This window comes from Microcebus murinus, chromosome 24, assembly GCF_040939455.1.
Source record: "Microcebus murinus isolate Inina chromosome 24, M.murinus_Inina_mat1.0, whole genome shotgun sequence".
Lineage (NCBI taxonomy): Eukaryota > Metazoa > Chordata > Mammalia > Primates > Cheirogaleidae > Microcebus > Microcebus murinus.
Window position 1 is genome coordinate 10,570,466 of NC_134127.1, and position 27,612 is coordinate 10,598,077.

General features: G+C 39.7%; 1 protein-coding gene across 2 annotated transcripts in view; it reads right to left on the reverse strand.

The window, feature by feature from the left end:
• Positions 1–27,612, reverse strand: part of RBPMS (RNA binding protein, mRNA processing factor) — a 181,907-nt gene that overhangs the window by 85,461 nt on the left and 68,834 nt on the right. For both annotated transcript variants that reach the window (XR_012914675.1, XM_012784141.3), the window contains exons 2-4: positions 18,057–18,134; positions 14,743–14,781; positions 13,429–13,491 (exon numbers count right to left, since the gene is read on the reverse strand). Coding sequence is in view for 1 of the 2 variants with exons in the window: in XM_012784141.3 (XP_012639595.1) it covers positions 13,429–13,491; positions 14,743–14,781; positions 18,057–18,134 (180 nt within the window). In the remaining variant the exon portion in view is untranslated. The remainder of the gene's footprint in view (positions 1–13,428; positions 13,492–14,742; positions 14,782–18,056; positions 18,135–27,612) is intronic.

The window sequence follows — 27,612 nt, forward strand, 5'->3', positions numbered from 1 at the left end:
ATAACACATCTGATGAAAAAGCAAAGATGTTTACATGCAAATCCATTCTCAATAACAGGAGTCCTCAAACTTTTTAAACAAGGGGCCAGTTCACTGTCCCTTCAGACTGTTGGAGGGCCAGACTATAGTTAAAAAAAAAAAACTATGAACAAATTCCTATGCACACTGCACATATCTTATTTTGAAGCAAAAAAAAAAAAACAAAAAAAAACAGGCAAAAACACCTGCATGTGGCCCGTGGGCCGTAGTTTGAGGATGCCTGCTCAATAACAACTTAAAAATAACTTAAATCTCTTTTCCTAGTGATAGCAAAATGAGAGCATCACTTTGATTCAAAAAGGCCACATGTATGCACAGCCTAAGTACAAAACCCATGATTAAATTGGGAAGGGATGAGTTTTCAGACAGTTGCTAATTTCATCTCCTATTAGTACATGACCATAAAGTCCTTTAAAAATAAAAGGTTGTTGTTTTTTTTTAATTAAAAGGGTTACTAATGTCAAGACTAGTGTTCCAAGGATGCTGTCAGCTTTTTAAGGGAAAGAATAGTTATACATAATCACACATGAATCTTCTAATTATCAAAAAGGAGATAAACCTGCCTCTGTATCCAACACATATTATGCACATACCAGGCAAGATAAGACAGTGGACGTGAACTCGCAGTAAACTTTGAATGATTAACACTCTGTAACATAAAGAGTCCCAGAATTATAAAAACCAAGCGTGTCTGTGTTTATGCAGAAAAGCATATGGAGAGTAAGTCCTACTTGTGAGGTAGGCAGGCGAAGAGAATGCATTTAACATGCTCTTCTTTTAGCTTCACCTTAAAAGTGCTTGTTAGGTCATTTGAGGACCCGTCTTAACTTTCTGTGCATGCTTTAAGGATCATTCTGCAAAGTTTACTTTGAGCTTTTATTAGTGGCTGGTGTAGAAGAAAAAAAGAGGTGGAGGGAGGAGGGAAAAACGGGGCTGACATAAACAAACTCTACGACTGAAAAAAGACAGTTGCCTAAACTTTCCGAAACCATCTGAAAGGACTTCCATTTAAAGATCAGACATAGACCACGACAGGCCTCCGAGTATATTTTTATAGCCCTGTTTCTGCTCTCTAGTTTTTCCAGCCATGACCCCCACCCCCAACCCCAGCAAGAACCAGTGAAGACTCTCACTGTATATGTAACAACCCAGTTTAGGTAATGTTAATGAAGTTAGATACCAAAAAGAAGGAGAAATGTACATTCTAGTTAGTGATTTTCTTTTTTCCCAACACAGATATCACAGTCTTGATGTAGTTATTGATTTGCAAGCTGCACAACCAGATAATGAAAATTCTTTAGAAAGAAAAACGTGTATTATATTTTAAAAATAAAAATATTTCTTAAACTCAATAGCATTATATCCTCTACTGACTGACAATAGAAAGGAATGCCATCTATACCGATAAATTATTTATGAGTTGTCACTTACTAATACTACGACAGATAAATTAATCCATGGTGGGGGGAGAATCTTTGATGAATTTAGTAAAAATGTAGACATAAGGAAAGAGGGTTGGCTGGGCATGGTGGCTCATGCCTGCAATCGTAGCACTCTAGGAGGCCTAGGCAGGAGGACTGCTTGAGTTCAGGAGTTCAAGACCAGCCTGAGCAAGAATAAGACCCCGAGTCTACTAAAAATAGAAAAAATTAGTTGGACATCATGGTGCATGCCTGTAGCCCCAACTATTCAGGAGGCTGAGGCAGGAGGATTGCTTGAGCCCAGGAGTTTGAGGTTGCAGTGAGCTATCATGATGCCACTACACTCTAGCCAGGGTGACAGAGCAAAACTCTGTCTCCAAAAAAAAAAGAAAAAACACACACACACACAAATTATTTTGTTTAAAAAGAGGGTTAAATTTCCTCCTTAAACCTATTTTTTGAAAACCTCTAACACAGACCATCAAATGGCTTGCAAGCTCCTTCCAACCAAGAATTTGGAGCTTAGGCACGAGTTAGTTGAAAAGAATGTAAACAGTCAAGTCCAAACTTCGGAAGTTCACTGTAAAGTACTTCCTGTGCTGCACAGAAAGCCAAAACAAAGTGGAGCAAAACCCATCTCACCTCCGAGGGACATTAAATCAGCGCTCTTCCTCCGCTCTAATGCACCCCTGACAAGACCACCTACTAGCGATCCAACTTGGCTGAGACAGAATTTCTCCCATTCTGCAAAAAGGCTTGTCTATACGATAAACTCAAAGTCAGGGATCTCACTGGCTGTTAGATAAAACAGGTTATATATAACGAATGGATATGGGGCTCTTTGTTTGAAATAGAGACTCAACTGGAATTTGAAATGGAGAAGGACATGCACAATTTGCCCAGCACAGTGGCTCATGCCTGTAATCCTAGCACTCTGAGAGGCTGAGGCAGAAGGATGGCTTGAGCTCGGGAGTTGTCAGACCGCCCTGAGCAAGAGTGGGACCCCATCGTAATAAAAATGGAAAAATTAGCTGGGCATGGTAGCATTTGCCTATAGTCCCAGTTACATGGGAGGCTAGGGCAGGAGGATTGCTTGGGTCCAGTAATTTGAGGTTGAGTTATAATGACACCACTGCACTCTAGCCAAGGCAGAGTAAGACCCTGCCTAATAATAATAATAATAATAATAAGTCCCAAGGAAACATCCCCATATCACTTTGCGAAGGTTAAGTCCAATCCCACTCTTCAAGGTTTCAAGATGTTCTACTGCATTCCAATTACAGGGCAAGACCAAGGGTTTCAGCTTTGTGTACCTAAAGTTCAATTCCTTATAGATTATTATAACCATTAAGCCAGTGGATAAAAGGGAGCTCTGTAGCTTTTAGTCATTGTGATGGTGTGATCATTCACTAAAAAGTAAAAAGAAAACACAGACACTGATTTTAAGGTGCCCAAACATGGTACTCTGCAGAACAATCAGTAACATGGGAGACTTTTGGGTTCCAAAACTGGCTTAGCATTTTAGAATCAAAAGAAGTCCTAGGCATCTCCAGGTCTGTTATGAGCAAAAAATAAAAAAGAAAAAAAAAGAAAAAGAAAAAAAAAAAAGAAGTCCTAGGCAGTAAAATAACTCACTCTTTGTACTTCAATGTTCCACAAACACTAACTATATTTTCTACTTACATTTACAAAAGTGGCAAATTTGATTCTCGGCATTTTCTGAAATACCTGAGGAACCACGGAGGAGAAAGGACGAGATCCAAATGAGATCATTTAAAAAATGATAGAAGTTTAAATAAATAGATCATAAAAAGAGGCCATAATGAAAATTCTGAGCGCTGTTTCACATAGCCCTGTAATTATCTGATTAACAGTTTTATCGAGAGCTATGCAAACTTGAGATTTCCAAATATCCTGGTCATTGGAATATATCCTGGTTGATGTGTAGGAACCTGTGGTTTTTCCTCCCTGTCTCCCCAGGGAAGGGATTTATGGCTAACATTTCTAGCTACTTTTCATCCATCCAACTTCCTTAGGATTTCTTCTATTAGTGTTGTATTATCCAGTTTCCTATGCAAACCATTATTAATAGTTAATTCAAATACCTCACTTTTCTTCAGGCAAATACTAATGGGGAATTTAACAAAAAAAATTTTATTTTTTAAAGCTGGTCAAATGAAACAGTGGGAATGGAGAAGGAACAAAGGAATCTGTAACTGATTGTGATCATTTATAGTTGTAAACACCACTCCACTGGGACCAGCCTATTGGATTCTGCAAAACTAAATAAAATGCATCCTGATTTGATTTTTCAGAACAAGTTTTATTTTATGTGCTGTACCCATTCTGGGAATGTCTGCTAATAACCGAAAACCGCAGGGCCAACATAAAGAGAGCAGAGCACCAAACTGAGCCGTTTGCCTTTTTAAAAAATCATTCTTGGGTTATGAGTCACTTTTGGTGGTATGTCTTCCATGGTGAGCTTACTGCAAACTTTGGGGGGCGGGAGGGCGCCTAGCTGGATTAAGCTGTTTGTCAACCTCTAAGAACAGGAACAGAGTTGAAAAAGAGAGAAGGGCCCAGCCATCATGGTGGCTCTAAACTGACATAAGCCAAGTCACCAACCCAGTGAGGTTCGATGGCTGCCTTAAATCTCTCCAAGTCAAGAGCAAGCGATGATAAACAGATTTAACAGATAAACACTAGATCAGGATCATGAGCTCATCTGGCAGTCCTGTGTGTTTCCCATCCAAAAGTCCCAGCTAGGATCTTACTAATTGGGCTTCTTCAACCACTTTGAGCAATAGCCTAAAAAAAAACAACAAAACAAAAAAAACAACATAGGGAGAAAAATTTAAAACTGATAAGAAACACACTGACATGGTGCCTAGTGGGGGTGGGGCCGAGGGGCACCAAGATAGGCCATCTAGATGCTTCTATTTGTGAAAAGTTCTGTTTCATGGAAATAATTCACCTAACTCACAAGCTGTATAAATATTAAGATCAAAAGTCCTAACTTGCACAAGCTATCAGGAAAACCTGACATACAGGAAACAGAAACTGTATTCCAGGCATCTGTCTAACCAAAGCCAAAATGTCTTTCTGTGGCCAATGCCTGTCTCCATTCCCTTTGTATCCCTCTGTACTCAAGAGTTTGCACCAGTATTTTACGGGTACATCTTTTGGCCAAGAAAGTATATTTACAGCAGTATAGATTTACATACAGAGCTTCTGCAAATGTTTTTGCTTGGTGATTGCCCTACAAAATTTTGGAAGTGAACAATACCCCCACCCCACCCCATTTGACACATGAGAAACATAATATAAGGACTAATAAATTAATTATACCTGTTAAGAAATTTAGTAGCTGAAAAGCTCAAGTTATATAATTATGTACAAAGTTGGAATCACTGTGATATAAATAACTGTGGTGTTTACTTGAATGCCAGGAATTTTATAGATAAGTTTTCCTGACTATATCAGTTTTTTTTTTTTTTTCAACATATGACACTTGATATCAAGTTTTTGGGTTTTTTTGTTTGTTTTTTTGAGACAGAGTCTCACTCTGTCGCCCAGGTAGAGTGCAGGGGCATCAGCCTAGTTAACAGCAACCTCAGACTCCTGGGCTCAAGTGACCCTCCTGCCTCAGCCTCCCAAGTAGCTGGGACTACAGGCATGTGCCACCAAGCCCAGTTACTTTTTTCTATATATTTTTATGGTTGGCCAATTAATTCTCTCTATTTTTAGTAGAGACAGGGTCTCGCTCTTGCTCAGGCTGGTCTCGAACTCCTGAGCTCATGCGATCCGCCTGCCTGGCCTCCCAGTGCTAGGATTACAGGCGCCATAACGCTCGGCCGGTATCAAGTATTTTTTAAACATGTTTTCTTACAAATTATTAAAAATTTTTCGAAATATTCTCTCTTGACAACAAATACTATTAAGTCAATAAACTTCTTCAATAGTCAAGAAATAATTTGATACCATATACATTTTCAGTTCATCTTAATTTTTCCATTTATTATTATTTTTCTGAGACAAAGTCTTGCTCTGTTGCCCAGGTTGAGTGCAGGGACATTATCGTAGCTCCCTGAAACCTCAAACTTCTGAGCTGAAGCGATCCTCCTGCCTCAGCCTCCCAAGGAGCTGGGACTACAGGCATGCGCCACCATGCCTGGCTAATTTTTTTTTCTTTTTTTAAGTAGAGACAGGGCTTCATTATTGCTCAGGCTGGTCTCTAACTCCTGGGCTCACCCAAATCCTCCTGCCTCAGCCTCCTAGAGTGCTAGGATTACAGGCTTGGGACACTCCACCCTGTCTCTTTCCATTTATTAAGGGTCCTTTACATTGGAAGTCTGAGTGATAGCTACCTTTTCCCTCTTCAAACAAAACTACTTTTCATTTCTTTATTCCAAAATCTATTTAGACCTTGAGAAAATACCTTTCCTTCATGTTTTATCTTAGGAAATGAATCACACAAGGATTGAGTTTTTTCCCCTTCTTTTATATATTGATAGGTAAAACAAACTGTTTAAGGGTAACACAGTTCCATTTACTAGAACTGCCACCATAGAAAAGAAATGTTATTAATCCCTGTTAAAAGAAACATTTTAAATCACATAAGACTCCTAAATCTGTTACAATCAGTCAATAAGCACTTAGGAAGAACTCAATGATGACTTCGTACCTACTAAGATCACTGTAATTCTGTAAGGTTATGAAGTATGGAATGTCCCGTTTCCTTAAGCACTAAGTTTCACAGCTGATATCTCTGATATTTATTTCACTTTGATACTTCTTGGTGTGTTGTTGTTGTTGTTTTTTTTAATTTTTTTTTTTTTTTGAGACAGAGTCTCACTTTGTTGCCCAGGCTAGAGTGAGTGCCATGGCGTCAGCCTAGCTCACAGCAACCTCAAACTCCTGGGCTCAAGCGATCCTCCTGCCTCAGCCTCCCGAGTAGCTGGGACTACAGGCATGCGCCACCATGCCCGGCTAATTTTTTATATATATATATTTTAGTTGGTCAATTAATTTCTTTCTATTTTTGGTAGAGACGGGGTCTCGCACAGGCTGGTTTCGAACTCCTGACCTTGAGCAATCCGCCTGCCTCAGCCTCCCAAAGTGCTAGGGTTACAGGCGTGAGCCACAGCACCCAGCCTGTTTTTTTTTTAATTGTGAAGGTACATCCTCATTTTTTTAAGTGCATATTTTGGCTGATGATTATATGTTTTTTGTTGTTGTTTTTTTGAATAAATTTTGTGAAACCATGGATATGTCAAAAATTTGCGTTATTTTTGAATATGAGTTCTGTCTCGGAACTAACGCAGCACAGACAGCTCAGAATATCAACGACATGTTTGGGAAGGATGTGGTTTTACGAATGCATAGTACGGCCATGGTTTGAGAAGTTCCATTCTGGTGATTCTCATGTTCAAAATGAGCCACGTGAGTGAGCTGAGACAAAGGTGGATAATGGGTGAATTAGTAACAAGGTTTGATGTTACTAATCCAACAATACTGAACCATTTGGAACAAATCGGCAAGGTAAAGAAGCTGGGTAGATCGGTATTCATGTGAATTAAACAAGCATCAGAAGAAAGATCACCTTAAAGGTTGCCTTTCTTTGCTGTCTGAAAAAGGCGGACCATTTCCATACTGTACTGTAATGTGCGATGAAAAATTTATTTTTTTCAGCATATTATGGGAGTACCAATGTTAAGGTTACGTATATTGCCCTTGCTCCCACTCTCCCCTCAAGTCAGAGCTTCAAGCATGTCCATCCCCCGGCTGGTGGCCATTGCACTCATTACGTATGTGTTCCTGTATGTCCACTTAGGTGTTGATCAGTTAATACCAATTTGCTGGTGAGTACATGTGGTGCTTATTTTTCCGTTCTTGGGATACTTCACTTAATAGAATGGGTTCCAGCTCAATCCAGGAAAATACAAGAGGTGCTGTATCACCATTGCTTCTTACAGCTGAATAGTACTCCATGGTATACATACACCACATTTTATTAATCCACTCACGTATTGATGGGCACTTGGGTTGTTTCCACATCTTTGCAATTGTGAATCGTGCTGCTATAAATTGTGCTGGTATCGAGTGCAGGTGTCAAAGTGGATTCTTTTTGACACTCGAAAGCATCTGCCACAATGGTAGGATGAAGATGAAGTGCTGAAATGCAGCCCCAAACCAAACATTCATCAAAAAAAGCTAATGGTTTGATACCGATCCAGGTCTACGAAAGATAAATAAAAAAGCTAACGCTGTCTGTTGGGTGGTCCAGCACTGGTATCATCTACTACAGTTTCATGAAATCTGGTCAATCGATTACAGCAGATGTCTGCAGCAACCAATTTGAATTAAAGGATGAGGATGCTCGTGATGCAGCAGCCAAGACTGGTGAACAGAGACAAGCCGATCCTCTTGCAAGACAACACTTGACCACATATCACACGAACAACGCTGCTCAAACTACAGAGGCTGGACTTGGAAACTCTCCGTCATCCACCATAGTCACCAGACCTCGCACCAACTGACTACCACCTCTCCCAGGCTTTGGACCACTTCTTGCAAGGAAAATTAATTCAGTTCTCGATTCAGCTGTGGAAAAACACCTTTTTGCAAGTTCATCACCACTCACTCTCCAAGGCTTCTCAGCTGTTGGCATAAACAAGCTACCATTGAGATGGCAGAACTTTGTCCATAGTTTAGATGCATACTTAGATTAACTGTACTGATTCTTGTTTGAAATATAATAAGCTAAACTTCTTGATTTGAAATCGGACATTTCATATTTAATGACCTAATAAAAGCAAGAAATAAGCATTGACGAGGGGATATGGAGAAATTAGAAGCTTCATACACTATTGGTGGGAATGTAAAATGGAACCAACCACTATGGAAAACAATTTGGCAATTAGAAACTAAACAAAAAGCTAAACATGTCATTATTATCTGGTCCAGAAATTTCACTCCCAGGTATATACCTAAAGGAACTGAAAACAGGGACTTAAACAGACATTTATATGCCAATATTGACAGCAGCATTATTCACAATAGCCAAAGGGTAGAAACAATACACATATCAAGTTTCCATTGAGAGATGAATAAACTGTATATACCCATACAATATTTTATTCAGCCATAAAACGGTATTACTTTCAGATAATGCCACAATATGGATGAACCTCAGAAACATGCTAAGAAAGCCAGAAACAAAAGGACAAATATTCTAATATTTGTATAGGCAAATGCATAGAGACAGACAGTAGATAAGAGACTACCAGGGACCAAGCAAGGAAGAATGTGAGCGTATTTCTTAACGGTTACAGAGTTTCTGCTTGGGTTGATGAAAAAGTTTTAGAACTAGATAGTGATGATGATTGCACAAAACAGTGAAAGTAACTAATGCCACTGAACTGTACAATTAAATTCACTTAAATGGCAAATTCTAGAATATATTTTATCGTAACTTACAAAAATAATGTAAAATACTGCACTAATACACTTTAAACAGGAGAATCGTATGGTATGTGAATTATATCTCAGAAAAGCTATTAAAAAAAAAAACCACAGAACTTCAGGGTACACTGATAATTAGAGATCAATTAGATTAATTCGAGCAGAGTTTGGAGAGTAAAGCCAATTACTGCACCAGCTTAAGCGATGTTTAGCTGTGAAGGCAATTTGATGTAATGTACACATAGTTTGAGTGTATCAGACTTCTCTAGTTCTCACATAATAAATTATAAAAGAGTCTAAGATAAAATGAAGTCCAATAACAACTCATAACAAAATTACAAGAGGAAGGATATCAAACAAATGGCATGTAGACTGAAGAGTCTACAACCATTTAAAGTACTTTAGATGACCAATTTCTAAATACCAGTAAGACAATGACTGTTATGAAATTATTAATAATCAGGAATCATGCATAAGCCTGTTCATCTGAAAGTTAACACAAATCATTCTTATTTATTGAAACAAGATTTCCTCTGGACGACAAAGGCAATTTTGAGGTTCTCACTGTTACTAGAAATAGCCAGAGATAGTTTATTCCCACATCTACTCAGAATCTTTACCCTCAGACCTGTGTTTCTTTTTAAAGTTTTCACAAATCAGGATTTTTCCTAAACCAAGTTAACTCTCAATATTGCTGGATGTGATTTAGCTTCCAAAATTATAAACAAACACTAAAAGTAATGCAATACTTTGGATTTTCAGTGCCTACTTCCAGAAGAACAGACATTAAAGAACTGCCAGGACAGAAATTAACAAATGTGTGCAAAAGGTGAAAAACAGGTCAGATATTTTGCTGTCAGGTTAAAGAATAGATGAGGTTTCTAATCATCTCGATTAATGCGGTCTTAGAAAAACCTAAAGGGAAATCTGGGTTTGGGCTATTCTTTGCCTAATTTGGGAGTTTTTGCTATAAAAACAAAACTTACTGTTATGTACTTTAGGAGGTTTGAGTAATCCCTTTGCTACAAGTTCAGTGTTACAACTTAATTCGATCTGAGCATGTTTTTCCATAAAAATCATCGAACTGAAGCACAGTCCAAAAATGGAAGAAAATAAGGGGCTTTAAAAAATCATTTTGGGAAAAGACTAATTATTAATACTAATTAGTAAACCAGACAGGCAACCAAGACACTGAAATAATAACAAGAAGAGAAGCTCCAAACATGGAGAAATGGTTCAAAACACTGAAACTTACTGGACTGAGGCTTAAGTTTCTCAATAGTGGAATAAAACAAAACATTACAACATTGAACTCTCCCCTAAAGGAATGTGAGCAGAAACTTTTAAGGGAAGCCTGGACAGAGGACACGAGAGGAGAAAGTTTTGTAATAGCCATGAGCCCCTCCTATGTTTTTAACTCATCAATTAGAAAAGATGACCCTGAAAAGAACCTCAGATGTTACATCAAGAGAGAAGATAGCCTCCCTTCCTCCCTCCCTAAAAAAAAAAATAAATAAATAAAATAATAAAAAAAAAAAAGAGAGAGAAGATAACCGCTACCTTTACGATTAAGTACATTACCTTAAATGGGCACATTTATGATTAAGTCCCTTACCTTTCTCTGCTCCCTGGTCACACACCGAACTTTAACGTGGCCATCTGTCCTGGACAAGGCGAACTAAATCGTCTAGTCTTCCTGGTGGCAATTCCTTGCCACCAGGAAAAACACAGCAACATTTCATGTACAAAGCAAACGTGTCGCATTAAACGGACAAGGTTGAGATGCAGGAAGCCTACTTTTAGTTGCAAGCTCTAAACCTACACTTGCTGACCGAATCACCCATCCTCTCTAGGTCTCTAACATAACATTGAGAGATTTCTAGGATATCTGTAATACTTTATGTATAAAAGTTGAAAATTTCAAGAGATCACCCAGGAGCTCAGTAAATAACCCTATACTCCCCCAAGTGAGCCCATGAGCAGAAGAAAGCGCAGGTTCATTACTCCATTGGAAAACACAGGGTTCCTCTTAGGGCCACAGAACAGAACTCGATCTGTTTTATTTGGGGTTGTCCCCAAGTTATTAATGCATGAATAGCAAACAGTATTAATGATTAGGGGAGGTTGTCCTCAAGTTATTAATGCATGAGTAGCAAACAGTATTAATGATTAGGGGAGGCCAGGTACGGTGGCTCATGCATATAATCCTAGCACTCTGGGAGGGTGAGGCTGAGGCGGGCGGATTGCTCGAGGTCAGGAGTTCGAAACCAGCCTGAGCAAGAGTGAGACCCCATCTCTACTATAAATAGAAATTAATTGACCAACTAATATATATATAGAAAAAAAATTAGCTGCGCATGCCTGTAGTCCCAGCTCCTCGGGAGGCCGAGGCAGGAGGATCGCTTGAGCCCCGGAGTTTGAGGTTGCTGTGAGCTGGGCTGACGCCACGGCACTCACTCTAGCCTGGGCAACAAAGCAAGACTGTCTCAAAAAATAAAAATGGTTAGGGAAGAGGATATTACTTAAGGAAGGCTAGCTGCCAGTGAAAAGAAGAGAGAGCTGAACGTAAGGAGAAGAATAACCTAAAACGAGATCTCAAGACCAGAAAACACAGCGATGGGAGGCCAGTTAGCATGAGGGCGACCAAGCCTGAACACCCCTATGACTACATTATAGTAGGATCCACACCTGCTATTAGTAATGCTAACTCTTCAACAACCAAGAAAAACTGAAATTATGTTGGCTGCACTCTATGTAGCACGGCAAGCAAACACAGCTTGACTATTACCATTGAAACATTTAAAAAAAATCAACTTCAGTTATCTTAAAAAAAAAAAAAAAAAAATCAAGCCAGAGCCTAAGGGAACATTGCCGGGTCAGATGACAAAGGTCACTATAAAAGCCTATTGTTCTTCAGACAGTGAGTCAGTCATCTCTGTACACACAGCAGATATGAAGTAAGGCAGGGAGAGCCCATTCTGTGAACGAGATTCCATGGCTGCTACTTCCTTTAAAGAACAATGAAAAGAACATGGCGAAAACTTCATCTAACATACCTTTTTAAAGGACCCAGACTATTTTCACTAATATTTTTCTAATATTTTATTTAGAAAGATGCCCATCTGATTAAAAGAAAATAACATGTGAATAGAATTTGTGGATATATTCTTTGTGTGTATGGATTTTTAAGTTTACAATTTGGTTAGTTTACAAGTTGGTTTTATCTGTATACTACAAAAAGCCTAAAACAACTTTTTATATCGAAACACTCAATTACATACACTGTGCTTCAGTGTATACCACTGGTGCTCAATAAATTGCTTTACATGAAGTTCTATAATAGGAGAGGAACAGAGCCGAGCAGTTATTCTGTCCAAATCCAAATCCAGAAAAATTCTGGACTCTTTTGAATTCGTGGGATCCTAAGACGCTCCTACTATGTGCTTTGCGTGAAAAAACAACAATCAACCTGTTTCTTCAAGGTTGTGTCACAGTGACTCCCTTATACCAAGTAGACAGACTCATATAAAGGCTTTCCCTTGGGCCTCCAAGTGCTCGGAATGTGAGGTCTCTGCAAAAGTCTCGCACAGCACTCTTCACATGCTCTGCTCAGAGAAAACACCAGGAAGAGGCAACTTCAGGCAGAAGGGCTAGCAGTAAGTTCCCAGAGGGCTGTGTGAGTACCATTGTGTAGGCCATCAGTCAAGTGGCCACTTGCCCTTTTAGACGTCCCCCTGGAAAACACTCTGAGCCACTTTAATCAACACTTATTTACAGCCCCCTCGGCCAACCGCCTGGAGCACGATGGAACCAGACTTCATGCAGACTCCTTGTCTGAGGATCAGCCCTCAGCATCTGGAACTAAATTCTGCTGCCTCCCACCCTCCCTTAGGCTTAAGTTTGCTTAGGTCATTTTGTTTTTCAACAGACTAAAGGGGAGACATATTTACCAAAATCATGCACGAAAAAAAAATTACAATGGACTATAACACAGCAGATTAAAATGCAGAATGTCTTTTGGGAAAGCCTTACATGCAAATTTTAATCAACCAGCATAGATTTGTTTAGGAAAAAAAAAAGCTACACACCTAAAATGAAAATTTCATGAGATAAGAGAAGCCAAGATTTCAATCTATTCTTGGCTTAGCCTTTCATTGTACCATGATGGCCAAGCTGTAACCTCTTGATCATCTGCCCTGGAGAAAGCAAGAACTGCTGGGTACTACCACGAGAGCTGACGGCGCTGAATTAAAACAAGACTCTCATTGTCAGATATTTTGAGTATTTCAGTAAAAGCTATCCAAGCAGCAAAATGTTATTTAGTCATTTGCACATCTGATCACACAATTCTTGGAAAAAGCTCTTTAGCAGGCTGATGGCTAGCTAGCTCCTCGTTAGACTGAGTGGTCATATTCTTTCCCTCCGATTTCCTGTCCAACGAGAGTCTGAGATTTCCCACCACCTTGGGAGGAACCCCCCTTATGATTCCATCGTCAATACTCACATTCAAGGCATTCTTCGCAGCTTCTGCTTCTGAGCGACTGTCAAAACTGACAAAGCCTACGGGCTGGGGAAAGAAAGAGAAATATGAAGGAAAAAAACAAAATCAAGGCACGTCTATTTTTCTGGGTCAAGGGTGACATCAAATTGAAGAGCTAGGGTAAGGAAATGACCACAGGCAATGCGGAGAAATAAGAAAAAGGGGTCCCCAAGAATCATGACTCACAGTGGGCTTAGCCAAATTTCTAACATGAATCAAAGGGATAGTGAGGGTATTTCTCCCAGGGCTGAGGATTTAGAGAATCATAATAAAAAAAAAAATAATCTAGAAGTGGCTGGAAGGTGAGCAGCAGTGAGCAAGGAAATAATAGAGGAAAACTGGGGTCGGAGGGGCTCTACTTTCCTACATCGAATTCACTGTACCTCAGTTTCTTCATCTTTTAAAATGGAAAGAGAACCGAGTCACCTTTGGGGACACTGTAAGTGCAAGGAATACAATGACACAACGAGAAAACCCCTGTACTCTCACTGCATGATCAAAATTACACAGTGAACAGTTTTCCATCTCAAATCTCAAGAAAAGGCTAAAAAATTCCTGCGTTCAGTTAGGCTTGTAAAACTCACAGTTCCAAGTAAATAGAGAGGGGACAGAATCTCTCTGGACTCTGTGTCTTTCAGCCCTGAAAGTACCTACAACATAGCTTATTTCTGATGGACCAGAAGGATGAAAAGTGATTGGAGGGGTGAGTATGTCATGTGTTCAGTTTAAAAAAAAGGGGAGGGGAAAAGAAAGCTATAGCTAAAAAAAAATCTATAGCTAAAATCTCCAATGAGCTTGCAGGAACTACTAGAGTCACCGATTACCACCTCCATCCTGGACCTTCTATGCACCATTACAGGCTTGGGACTCTGCCTGTTCAGAGGTTTGAGAAACAGTGTGATTCTTCACCATCTGATATTCTTATCGATTTGTAAAAGTGTGCCTGTTTAACCTCATAAAAGGAAACAGAAAAGAACTGGGAATAAAAGTGAATTTGCATAATAAACCATCATTTCCTCTGAATATACAAATCGATCTCAACATCCTATGCTGGGTGCAATGTGTTTGCCATCCTCTGGGACAGTCCCAGAAATTCTAGCTGAAGACTACAGAATTATGAGTCATTTGCCTGTGCTAATTCCCAACTGATCACATCCTTAATTTTAAAGACACACAAAAACCCAAATCCTAATGGGAATGAAAAGAATGTTGAGCCCTAGTAACATTTCTGAAGAAAGTCAGAAAGTAATATTTTATTTGCAAGTTTGAGAATCTTACCTGCTTAGATGTGAGCTTTATAAGAGAACCCTCATAGCCCTGAAAAGAAAAAAGAACAAAGTTTAGCCAAAAAGGAGTACTAGGGAAAAAGGTTAAATCATAATACCACCTCGCTCAAGTAAAAATAAGTCATTAATAATTATCAACTATCTAGCTCTTCTCACAAATGCTTCCAAAGTAAATGGAAAAGCAAATTGCAAACCACATGTGCACGTGCACACTCAGGCCTGTTTGCATTCTTGGGACCTATAAAACATAAATCAAGCCCTCAAATTCATGCATTTATCTAATATTTTTTCACGAAATTAGGCAATGATAGAAAAATGGGTGTCTCTGTCAACAGCAGATCATTTTGTTTTCTTAATCTAGGTAAGAATAGGGATTTCATAGAACTAGGTTGAGGGAAGGGAGTCAGTAAAGTCAGGGCAAGTGTTGACTTGGTTACACATTTGCTATAGAATGAAACCAATAATACCTTAAGAATAGGTGTAACTTACTGATCAAATTTTCGAGACCGCCAAAAGGTTAAGCAGGCAGTGATACTGAATTCTGGGGAGTTTGATGCTTATGTATTGAAGCAGCCAATTTCCATACTGATATTCCGATTGGGAACATCATGCAAAAATCCTGTTGGGTTTTTACTCCTGCTAAAAACTCATGCCCTCTCTTCGCCCCTCCCAGCTCCTCAGGACAAGGGTAACAAAATGTGTTTCTATCTGAAAATAATCCATAGCTGCTGGCTTGCACTGATGGATTACACCAGAGAAGAAAAAACACCACTTGACATGATTGACCACTACGCCTATCAGTGCAGAGACAGATTTGCAGACTAGGGTCAGCCTCCAGGGACTTTAATTAAAAGAAGGTTGTTGGGAATGTACCAGGGTCCTGACTCGAGCGTCTGGGATTTCCAGGCAGGAGGCTGAGATTAATTCATCCTCCCATCTCACCTGCAGAAAACTATGCTACCAATTAGCTCCTATACACATTTTAGCTCAAAGGCCTTGAGCCCTCACAGCCAGTGAGACCGTGATTCACAACCCTGCCTTTTTCTTTTTTTCTTGGTGCTCTTTTCTGAGAAACCTGGAGGTCTAAACACCCTGAAGGCCTCAGAGGCAAAGGACAAATGGATATTTCACTTGAGTAAAAACCCCACTGGCTGGGGACATTTTGTGTTCTCAAGTTCACAAACAGAGAAGCAATATAACAATTGTTCAGAATAGGGATGGCAGTGTCAGACTGCCTGGGTTGGAATCTGGTTCTGCCATTTATGATGTGTGTAGACTTGAGTCCAATTCATCCAGTTGTTCCCTTTTCCTCATTTGAAAACATGAGCCTAACACACTTTAACAAACCGTGACAATACTTAAATGAGATAATAATTCATCTAAGGGGCTTGCTGACTGGATCTTTCTCTCTATACATACAAAAACCTAACAGTATTTTGCCCAGGAGCTTAACCAGGGGTCCTCAAACTTTTTAAACAGGGTGCCAAATTCACTGTCCCTCAAACCGCTGGAGAGCCGGACTATAGTTTAATCCTTTGCACTCGGATATCGAGTGTGACTCGACATGGTTAGAGAGATTAAAATTACTCTTTGAATGTATCAATAATTTGAAATACAAAAAAAAAATCCAAATAAATAAGTTTGTATGAAAAGAAACTCCAGTTTTTTATTCTACTGCTGCACATCGAAAAATTTGGGGTATTTCAAAAAAATTAAATCCCGAGTAGAATAAAGGAATTGAGAAAAAAGCAAGCAAGTGCAAAGGGTTAAAAAAAACTACGAACAATTCCTATGCACACTGTACATATCTTATTTTGAAGTAAAAAAAAAAATGGGCAAAAACACCTGCATGTGGTCTGTGGGCCGTAGTTGGAGGACGCCTGGCTTAAAAACACTTCTCATCCTATAAAAGGGACAGAAAACTGTCCCCTTTGTAAAACTGCAACCCAGCAGAAGAAAGTCAGGAAATTCTATAAAACCTGGCACTCTCTCCCCCCAACACCTTCTCTTCCTTTCCCACTTCCTCTTAGCTGAGCTTGCACCTGCTAACCTCTGGTTCGCTCTGAGCTGCGATTATTATTGTTGCAATCAGGGGGATGGTTGTCAGATGGAATTATGTCCATTGTTACATGGCACATAAGCTAGACCGTTTTATTTTGGTTGGTTGTATCTGGCTGCCTCCTCAATCCTCCTGTTCTCTAACCCAAGTGTTTTCAACTGTCATGTCCTAGTCCCTTCTCCCAAAGAAGCTGAAGCCTGGCCTCTCAATCTGTCCTGGCTACCTCTCAGGCTGGATCCTGCCTCAATGAGGATGGAACTATAACTAGTAATCAAGACTGCCTATCACCTCATCCTAAGCATGGCCCCTACTGGACACACATCCACAATGACCACCAGACTTCCTCCACACTGGCGCTGCATTCATTATGCCTTCCAAGCCCACATTCTGATCCATTCCAGCTCTCTCCCATGCTACACCAAGGCCAACCTTCAAGGTTTCTTCTTTGCAGCATGGTATTCCAGCGTTAGTCCAGTTTCCTGGTTAAGTTATCAATCCTAGCAACATTAAATATCTCTAAAGTGATCGTATTTCCATAATCAGGAAGAACAGGCAACCACATTGAACATTTCACTAAATACCAGGAAATTAATGCCCTCGACTCCATACCAAGCTATTCTTTTTTTTTCTTTTCTCTTTAAATTTTATATTTTTTCACTTCTTTTTTTTTTTTTTCCTCTATTTTTCACCCTACAAGAACGTTGACTAACCAAGCTATTCTTAAAATTTTTGTTGTACTTTGTTTGAAACTAAGGACACTTCTGCTATGGAAAAAATTATGGTGGTTGGGTTCATAAAAGCCTATTTATGTCTCCAGGGGACAGTATCAACAGCACTATTTCAACTAACAAGGAAACCTTGACTTACACTGTTGCATTTGAAATATGAATATATAATAAATAACCTAGAACTTTTCGGTGATCTGTGCTCAGAAGTGAACCCCCAATTGGAATAGGAGAAACAGGAAGGACACCAAGGCTGTTCTACGTGAACTAGAGACAGACAACAGGGGACAGCTCCAAGTCCCCATCATCTAGATCAGCCGTTGGAAGCATGAAGGCGGTTTCAGTCTATTACCCTAAGTGGGACTGTACACTACAACTCAGCTGTTAAAACTCTCCTTTACTTATTAATTTTTTAAAAATATCATTTTACAAAGTGCTTTCTCAAATATTTTATTTCTGCCTCCATAAAACATATAGACTTTTTGTCTCCTCTTGTAATTTCTGGAAAGATGGAAAAAGTACCTTAAATGGCCTGAAAAGCAGATAGAGCTCCCGAGGTTTGATATCCAGAGGAAGACCACTGACAAACAGGGTCCGGACCTGGAAAAATAAATTTAAGAAATGATCAAAGATGTGGACGATCCATAGAATAGCTTCCACCTTAAATCTCAAAACACATAGTTCTTCAAATACTCCTTAAGTGACACCCAATTCATGCTCTTGCCATGACACAATGAATGCTCTAATATTAACATGCCATTAAGCCAACCCTTGAGTACTTGTATGTGGATTATTCAAAGTGAATTACATCTAGCTGATTTAAATTCCCTGACTTCCCCTTCCTAACTAGCCATTGCAAAGTTCTAAAAATGTGGGGGTTGGCCGGGCGAGGTAGCTCACACCTGCAATCCCAGCACTCTGGGAGGCTGAGGCTAGAGGATCGCTCAAGGTCAGGAGTTCAGAGACCAGCCTGAGCAAGAACGAGAACCCGTCTCTACTATAAATAGAAAGAAATTAATTGGCCAGTTAAAAATATATATATAGAGAGAGAGAAAAAATTAGCTGGGCATGGTGGCACATGCCTGTAGTCCCAGCTACTCTGGAGGCTGAGGCAGGAGAATCACTTGAGCCCAGGAGTTTGAGGTTGCTGTGAGCTAGGCTGACGCCACAGCACCCTAGCCCGGGCAAAAAGAGTGAGACTCTGTATCAAAAAAAAAAAGAAAAAAGAAAAAAAAATCGCGGGGGTAGGGAGGTTCTATATAATTTAAATATTAGCTTACGGAAAAAAAACTGTCATGAGCACAGTACAACTGCCAATCCTCCGCCCTAACCATATAAGGTGCTTTAAAAATAAAATCAAAACAATTTTTGTTTTTTCCTGTCTTATCATTGCTTTCCTTACAAGCATTTATTGCAATGATGTTTTTATTTATTTCTTTTTCTTTCGTTTTGTGTTTTTTTTGAGACAGAGTCTCCCTTTGTCACCCTCGGTAAAATGCAGTGGCCTCATGGTAGCTCACTGCAACCTCAAACTCCTGGGCTCAAGGATGGGTAGTATTTTACCAGATAGAGCTTATAAAAAGGACAGGTCGGGGTGGGTAAGAATCACAGGCAGACAAAAGCATTAACCAAGACATCAAAATGAGGGACAGTACAATGTATTTAGGGGCAGGGGCAAGCCAAAACTAAACAGGGACCTTATTATGGTCAAACCACAGAAAACATCAAAAGCCACCAGCTCAGGAATTTGATCTCGATTCAATAGGCAAGGAGTAGCCCATTGAATGATCATGACATTTTCTATTCCTCTTTTTCACTACTCAGGCTGATGCAACATGATGGAGTTCCTCATTAGAAATCATGTTACAACTTAAAAAATTCACTGCTCAACTGTTGACCCTCAGTGAGAAATGGGGAGAATATTTCCTACAGTCCTAACACTTTCCACTGACTCTGGTTATACAGAAGCACAAATAAGCAAGCAAGGACCTTTCAAATTGTATTTTTATTTTAGATGGTTTTATAGATGCATAATCGATATATAAAATGCATAAAATCCTGAAAGTATACAATTTGAAAAGTTTTAACATTTGTATAACCTGTGAAACTATCAAGATAATTCATTGCTTCCAGAAATTTCCTCACACCCCTTTAAATCCTTCCTCCCATTCTCTCCATCCCGGTAATCAATAATCTAATTTTAGTCTTTGTATATATTAGTATGTATGTTCTGAATATGTACCAAACAGAACCAGAGGGTATATATATCCTTTTTGTTCAGTTTCTTTACTTTAGCATAAAGTGAAATTCATTTTGAGATTCATCCATGTTGTTGAATGTACCAACAATCCATTCTTTTTTATTAATGAGTAGTATTCTGTTGTGCATACCACAGTTTGCTTATTCATTCTTATGCTTATAGACATTTAGGTTATTTCTGGTTTTGGACTTTTACAAATACTCTTGACTGAGTATTGACGTACGATTCTTTGCATGGATGTATACTTTCTTCTTGGATAAATACAAGTGGAATGGCTACATATGAAAGGCATATAAAAAAAGAAAAAATAAAGAATGGTATGTTCTTAACTTTTTACAAAACGGCCCATCAATTCCTTGTTTCAGGCCGGGCGCTGTGGCTCACGCCTGTAATCCTAGCTCTTGGGAGGCCGAGGCGGGCAGATTGCTCAAGGTCAGGAGTTCAAAACCAGCCTGAGCAAGAGCGAGACCCCGTCTCTACTATAAATAGAAAGAAATTAATTGGCCAACTGATATATATATAAAAAAAAAAATTAGCCGGGCATGGTGGCACATGCCTGTAGTCCCAGCTACTCGGGAGGCTGAGGCAGAAGGATCACTCGAGCCCAGGAGTTTGAGGTTGCTGTGAGCTAGGCTGACGCCACGGCACTCACTCTAGCCTGGACAACAAAGCGAGACTCTGTCTCAAAAAAAAAAAAAAAAAATTCCTTGTTTCATGGTTCAGAACATGGTAAACGTTCCTGTGTGCACCTAAAACAATTGTATGCTGCTGTCCGGTGGAGTGGCCTAAAAATGTCAATTAGATCAAGCTTCTTGTTCCAGTTTTCTTTGTCTCCACCCCCAACCCCAATCTCTGCCACCAGATAAAGAAATTTCCTGGGAAAGTCTTTAGCAAGGCTGCTTAGGCTAAATTGCTGACAACTGTCAAAGGCACAAACTCTGAGGGAACCCTGCTATGCCCTGTACCCTCCCTGACACCCTCAACTCTCTTCCCATAGTCTTGAAAGTAAACACCACCTGTTCAACTTTGCTGTTCTCGCCAAGACAACCTGGGCAGAGGGAAATCCCATCTCACATTCATTCAGATTTTTTTTTTTCTTTTGAGATGGAGTCTGTCTCTAGCAACCTCAAACTCCTGGGCTCAAACAATCCTCCTGCCTCAGCCTCCCAAGTAGCTGAGACTACAGGCACTTGCCACCATGCCTGGCTAATTTTTCTATTTTTAGCAGAGTGGGGTCTCACACTTGCTCAAGCTAGTCTCGAACTCCTGACCTCAAGTGATCCTCCGGGCCTTGGCCTCCCAGAGTGCTGGGATTACAGGCGTTAGCCACCGTGCCTGCCAAGATTTTGTTGAGTGCCAATTATATCCCTGACACTGTGCCAGGTTGCTGACTGGATTATAGAGATTTCTATAGAAATAATGTAAGATTTTATGTTTAAATGTTGGTGTGCCATTTTTCCAGCAGTACAGCTCTGCTGTGGATAGATATCAATTAGGATTTGCGGAGTCAGACTATGAAACTAACTACTATTTATAATATTGTCCTAAAGAAAAGGGCTTTATAAATTTGCAAGGCAAACAATTCACAAACAAAATCACTAGAAATCTAGGGATTATTACCAAAAGATTACTTGATATAAATTAAGGTTCATCTATATCACATACTGTAGAATATTATACAGCCAATAAAAATGATGTTCGAAGAAAAGGCATATATAGCTCAATTCTGTTCTGTAAAACAGCCAATATATGTATGTATTTGTAGAGGGGGGGGAAAAACCTTATAGGATATGTACTCAAATGTTTATATTTAATACATACTTTAGCCCTGAGTGGTGGAATAATAAGTGATTTTAATATTTATTATTAGCTTATTTGTGTTTTCCATCTTTCTATAATAAGCAAGCATTAAATACTGAAAGTTTATTTTGTTAGGTTGAGAAATGCCCCAATTTATTACCACCCTTTCTTTACGACACTAGATATAAAGTCATTATCATTAAAATATCAATATAAATTGTGAAGTTTATAAGGAGCAAATTCTTTCTCATGTCAATATTCCAGAATGAGAAGGGAGAGATTCTTAACTTAGTGTTTCAACAGGAAACTGTTATACATTGGGGGGCGGGACAGGAAACCAAGCTCCTGTTAGGTCTAAGCTGGCCACTCCACCCACAGATGCCAAGAGGCGGGAAGCAGGTCTATTGTGTTCAAACTGGAGGCAACTAAGATGGCTGCCATTTCTTTTAAACATGGACAAGACTTAGACTTCCTAGAATCCGGTGAAGCCCACCATTGTCTCAGAAACCTGTCAGAATATCTCATTTCACTCACTGAAGAGTTATTCTCTCCTCAACTGGTAAAGGAGAAATAATTCTTGAATATTTTTACATTATGTATTTGATTCCAAGTAAAGGTCACTTACATCCTGGGGCATAATGTACTTGGAATTCGTTGTAGACCTCCTCAGACTAGGAACCTTCATGGAGGAAGTTTAAAAAAAATCATGGATAGGGTCTGGCGCCGTGGCTCACGCCTGTAATCTCCGCACTCTGGGAGGCCGAGGAGGGAGGACTGCTCGAGGTGAGGAGTTCAAAACCAGCCTGAGCTAGAGCAAAGACCCGTCTCTACTAAAAAGAGAAAAGAAATTAATTGGCCAACAAAAAATATATAGAAAAAGTTAGCCGGACATGGTGGCACATGCCTGTAGTCCCAGCTTCTTGGGAGGCTGAGGCAGGAGGATCGCTTGAGGCCAGGAGTTTGAGGTTGCTGTGAGCAAGGCTGACGCCACGGCACTCTAGCCCGGGCTACAGACTGAGACTCTGTCTCAAAAAAAAATAAAAAAGAATCATGGATAATGAATGGAAAAAATAGCTTCCTAGATATCTAATTCATGCTTTTCTCTGGTGACTGGGATCTATGATCATTAATTAAGGATATTTAAAAACATTTTAGTTGCTCTGCTCCTCTTACCACCACACTTTTCTTCTGGGCCATTAAAATGGCACTTCTGGGTTGTGGCTTTGCCAACTCTAACTGTACTGCCTGCAGGAAGCTTACTGTCGGGGAAGGAGAATGATTACGTAAACCACTGACTGCCTGTGATGAACAGAATGCTTATTAGCTCATTCACAAAGTAACCAATGAAAACCTACAGAGTGAGAGATAAAAGTGTAAAAAGCATACAAATCCAGGATCAAATACTCATCAAAAAGTGTCCTCCCAGGGTAACAAATGATGTCAAATGAACTTGCAGCAGGTCAAATCAATATCTGGGGCAGCCCTTAATTCACCAGCAATGTCTATGGACACAGATGTACCTCGTGTGATGTCTTTAGCATCCAGATGTTTACTTTATTGAACACACAGGGAAACATGTTTCCTAGAAAAGTATACAACGTGCCTCACACAGAAGGTCAGGAGATGAAGCTGTTGACAGCTCTGTCCCAAAGGGACTCTAACATACTTGTGGATGTACCTTCAACTTCTTTTTTACCTTTCATTTTTCTATGAAAAAATAGATGCCGGTAGAAATCATCGTGTACTGGGCAAAAGAGGAAGAATGTTCTTGGCTCAGTCATTATCGAGCATTCCTGCAGAGTGGCCACGGTTCGATTGTGGGTAAAAATGGGCCATGCGTTCTGAAATGGTACTGTCAGTTCCCACTGGGAAAGACAAGCAACATTTCACTGACTGACTTCTCGTTGAATAAACTCTAGTAAGTAAAGTTACCCAAAGCTTGACACTTGCTCCTGACACCACATCAGAAGAATGAGGACAAGTGGTTTCAGGAGAAGGAAAGAGATGTTTATTCATTTGCCGGCAAATGAAGAGGTTGGCAGACTCCTGTCTCAAAGTACCAACGTCCTGTTTCTGAGCAGATGGTACAGGAGCTTTTAAAGCTTCTGACTAATCCCATAATCCCATTTTTGGCTAAGGCAATCTGGTGACCTCGGACCCATCCCCTCTTCGGCTCAGACAATTTCCTTGAGCCACCTCCTGTGGCACAAGGAACAAAGGACACTCTCCTGCCTCTCTGGGCCACTGGCCTGCAGTGGGAATGCAGGTTTTAATTCCCAAAAGGAATGGGGGAGGTTTTAGAAACCTTTTTTTTTTTTTTTTAACCCTTTTCAGGCCATTCTCTCTGTTACAAAGCCACTATTGTCAATCTTGAGCTTCCCTACACAGGAAAGCCAAAAATAGGCCTTGAAATGGAAAAAGGTTCTATCTTTAATAAAGAACATAGCAAATCTTGTTGGTAATCTAGATATGAAGATAAAAAGCAATAGAAAAATGTCCAATTTTAGTACATAGCAGAGAATTATCATACACACTTTTAGACTAGCCACCAAATCTGCTAAACACATAATGTATAAAGACTAAAGGCATTTTTTGGTCTGTGTTTTAGTTGTTCATAAAAGGTTTTAAGGTCATCTTTCTAGGTGCTTTGAGCTGGCCTCCTGAGGTTCCTCTTAAATTCATGGAACTGGGAAAGGCGATGATTTCTCACTTTCTAATGACTCATGAATGACTGCCTGGAGTCACTCCTTTGAAACATTCTGAGTAAAACCCTCGGTGGTGCATTTATGTTCATCTATCTCTGCAAGCTTTCTCTCAATCTACTCACACTCTTACACGTACAAATGTAGACTCCAAAAGAAGCTTTCAAACGTCGTGTATGTTTGAATTATTCCTTTGGAGTAACCACTGTTTGAAACACACACAAGTGGATTTACAGGCAAGATCTTTTTAAGGATGTTTTAAAGTTTGAAGGCTCTTTTTTTGTAATGTGTAGCACAGTCCCAGGTATAAAGTACACACTCTATGAATATCTCTTGACTTACGTAGATATCTGCAGATTGCCATTGTGTCTCCATGGGAGATAAAAATTGTCCTCGACAACAGTTCCGCTCATGGCATGGCAAACAAAATGAGGTGACCACATTTCACAGTCACAATTAGACCAGTACAGTGACCACAACAACTGACAAACACTCATATGTGGCAAAAAGGCAGAAGAGATTATTAGTACTGCAAGAGACAGAAATGTAGAAAAGGAAAAAGAGAAATGAAACAAACAAAAAAAAGAACAATTGAAATCAAGAAAAATGAGAAAAGACATATACTGAAATAGAGACAGACCCAAAAAGGGAAACAGACTCCAAAAATTCAGGACAATGTAGACGACAAGAACAGAGTGATCAATGTGTGGTTAACTAGTAAAATCACTCACATTTCAATTTATGATCATTTATGCTAAGTCCAATTTCAACAAATGTAAATTCGTATTTAACAAAGTCTTTTGAAAAGATGCTCAAATTCACTAACCTGCACATTTCAAATGGTGAGTAGATATTTACCTACCTGACATGAAACAAGGTTTATGACTGGTTAAGTGAAAAAACAACAGAACTGCCCATATTCCCAGTTTAATTATTTTAGTGTTTTTAAGTTAGTATATGCTCAAGGAAAAAAAAAAAAGGCACTGAAAGAATATATCCTAAAATTGTCTACATGTTAGTAGTGGAGAGGAAGGTGGAATTATAGAGAACTTTCATTTGATATATTTATACTTTTTGGCATTTAAATATTTAGAAGCATAAGCTACTTCCTTAAAAATAAGAAAACAAACACAAGCCCAAATCTATCTCCTTCCTTTGAATATACAAACCACCTAGGGTCCCAGTCCATCACTTTTGTCCTTAGAAATGTTTCTCGTTTCCCTGCAGTCCTTGATCCACAGGGACAAGCTTGATCTAGCAAAAATATATATTCATTTAACTAAATTCACATTTCAGTTCTGACCAAAAGTCAGTGTGTCTCTTAGTACTCACCTCTAAAAAAAATAATGTAACCAAAAAAGGAAACCAGTGACAACAAGGAAAAGCCCTGGGAGAAGGACCATCTTGGTTTTAGTCAAAGGGGCTTTGTGACCTCCCTACTTCCCATCAAAACGAGAACAGAGGGATCACTCACCCTACCACACACCTAAGGAACTGCCTTCTTGAGACCATGTCATATAAACTTGGTTTCAGGAACTGAGAACTTAAGAAGATCTCCACGTACCTGTGCAGCATGAATTTCATAGATCTGGGCTGTTTTAACACACAAGGTGATGGGGGATGGGGTGTCAGAGCCCTGCCTGTACATTTTACACGCTGGTTAGATTATTTCACTCTTTCTAAATAAACTATAAGTGGATTCAGATTTTTGCTTAAGCACCAGCTGAAACATCAAGTTGCAAGACTGATCCCTGTGGAGTATGGTTGGCTATGTCATTTCCAAAGAAGGCTTTGTTGGCTGGGTATTATTTCCCCTATGAATGCCACCATGAAAATGGATTGCCACAACTATTAAAACGGTCTCCCAGGCACTTAATTTTGGTTGCAGCTCAGTACAAAATGCCCTGTAGTCAAGCTCCAGTTTCTTTTTTTTTTTTTTCTTTTTTGAGACAGAGTCTCACTCTGTTGCCCAGGCTAGAGTGAGTGCCGTGGCGTCAGCCTAGCTCACAGCAACCTCCAACTCCTGGGCTCAAGCAGTCCTGCTGCCTCAGCCTCCCGAGTAGCTGGGACTACAGGCATGCGTCACCATGCCTGGCTAATTTTCTATATATATTAGTTGGCCAATTAATTTCTTTCTATTTATAGTAGAGATGGGGTCTTGCTCTTGCTCAGGCAGGTTTCGAACTCCTGACCTCGAGCAATCCGCCCGCCTCAGCCTCCCAGAGTGCTAGGATTACAGGCGTGAGCCACCGCGCCTGGCTTTCCAGTTTCTTGTTGACACTGGCTTCAAGATAGAATCGGTGGTCAAGCTCTTTCCTCCTGACAACGTTCACCTACTGGACTTAAAGACTTCTTCCTTTTCCATGCCCTGGGAAGGTATGTTTTGGTTCAGAGGCCAAGTTGCTACAGACTCCAGATTGACTAGCTATAAAATAACAGGGTCACCATGTGGTTGCTATGGACTCCTATTTTTGTTTTAGTTTTAAATTGATAATTATCCTTTCTAAAGGAAAAAGCCACATAATTACCCTTCCTGCATGATTTCCTAGTTTTGAGGGATCTACTAGTATTTGCCCTAAGTGATAATGAGTTCGTTGACCCAATCTGCAGAATAACCAAATTGATACTCGATTTACCACAACCCCTTTGGCAAGGTGATCACAAAGTTTCCAATAGGATGGGGGGGGAGACTTAAGAGAGCACATGTGGAAAAAAGAGGAACAATTATGTCCCATAAACTCACATACCCAGGGCCTGGGCACTGCCTAGACATGCACATGGAATAAGTATAGCAAGTTAATTAGCATTGGGTACACCACATCTCTACGTTCAATCTTTGAAGAGTTTACCCCAGCCCAATCCAACATCGACTTATAATCAGATGGTTTCATAATGTCCCACTCTGATAGGACTTCTTAAGACCAAACTCTAATCCAAGCCATTCCTCATGTTTGTTATACATCTAAAAAAATAAGAAAATATAGAAATACCATTTGATCCAACAAAAAGCACTATTAGGCATCTACCCAAAAGAACAAAGACATTCTATAATAAAGATATCTGCACCTGAATGTTTATGGCAGCACAATTCACTATTGCAAGGATGTGGAAACAACCCAAGCGCCCCGTCAATTGATTAGTGGATTAATAAAATTTGGTGTATGTATACAATGGACTATTACTCAATTACAAGAAACGACGGTGATCTAGCACCTCTTATATTTTCCTGGTGAGAACTTGAGCCCATCCTCCCAAATGAGGTACCACAAGAATGGAAGAACAGGCATCACATGTACTCGCCATCAAATTGGCACTA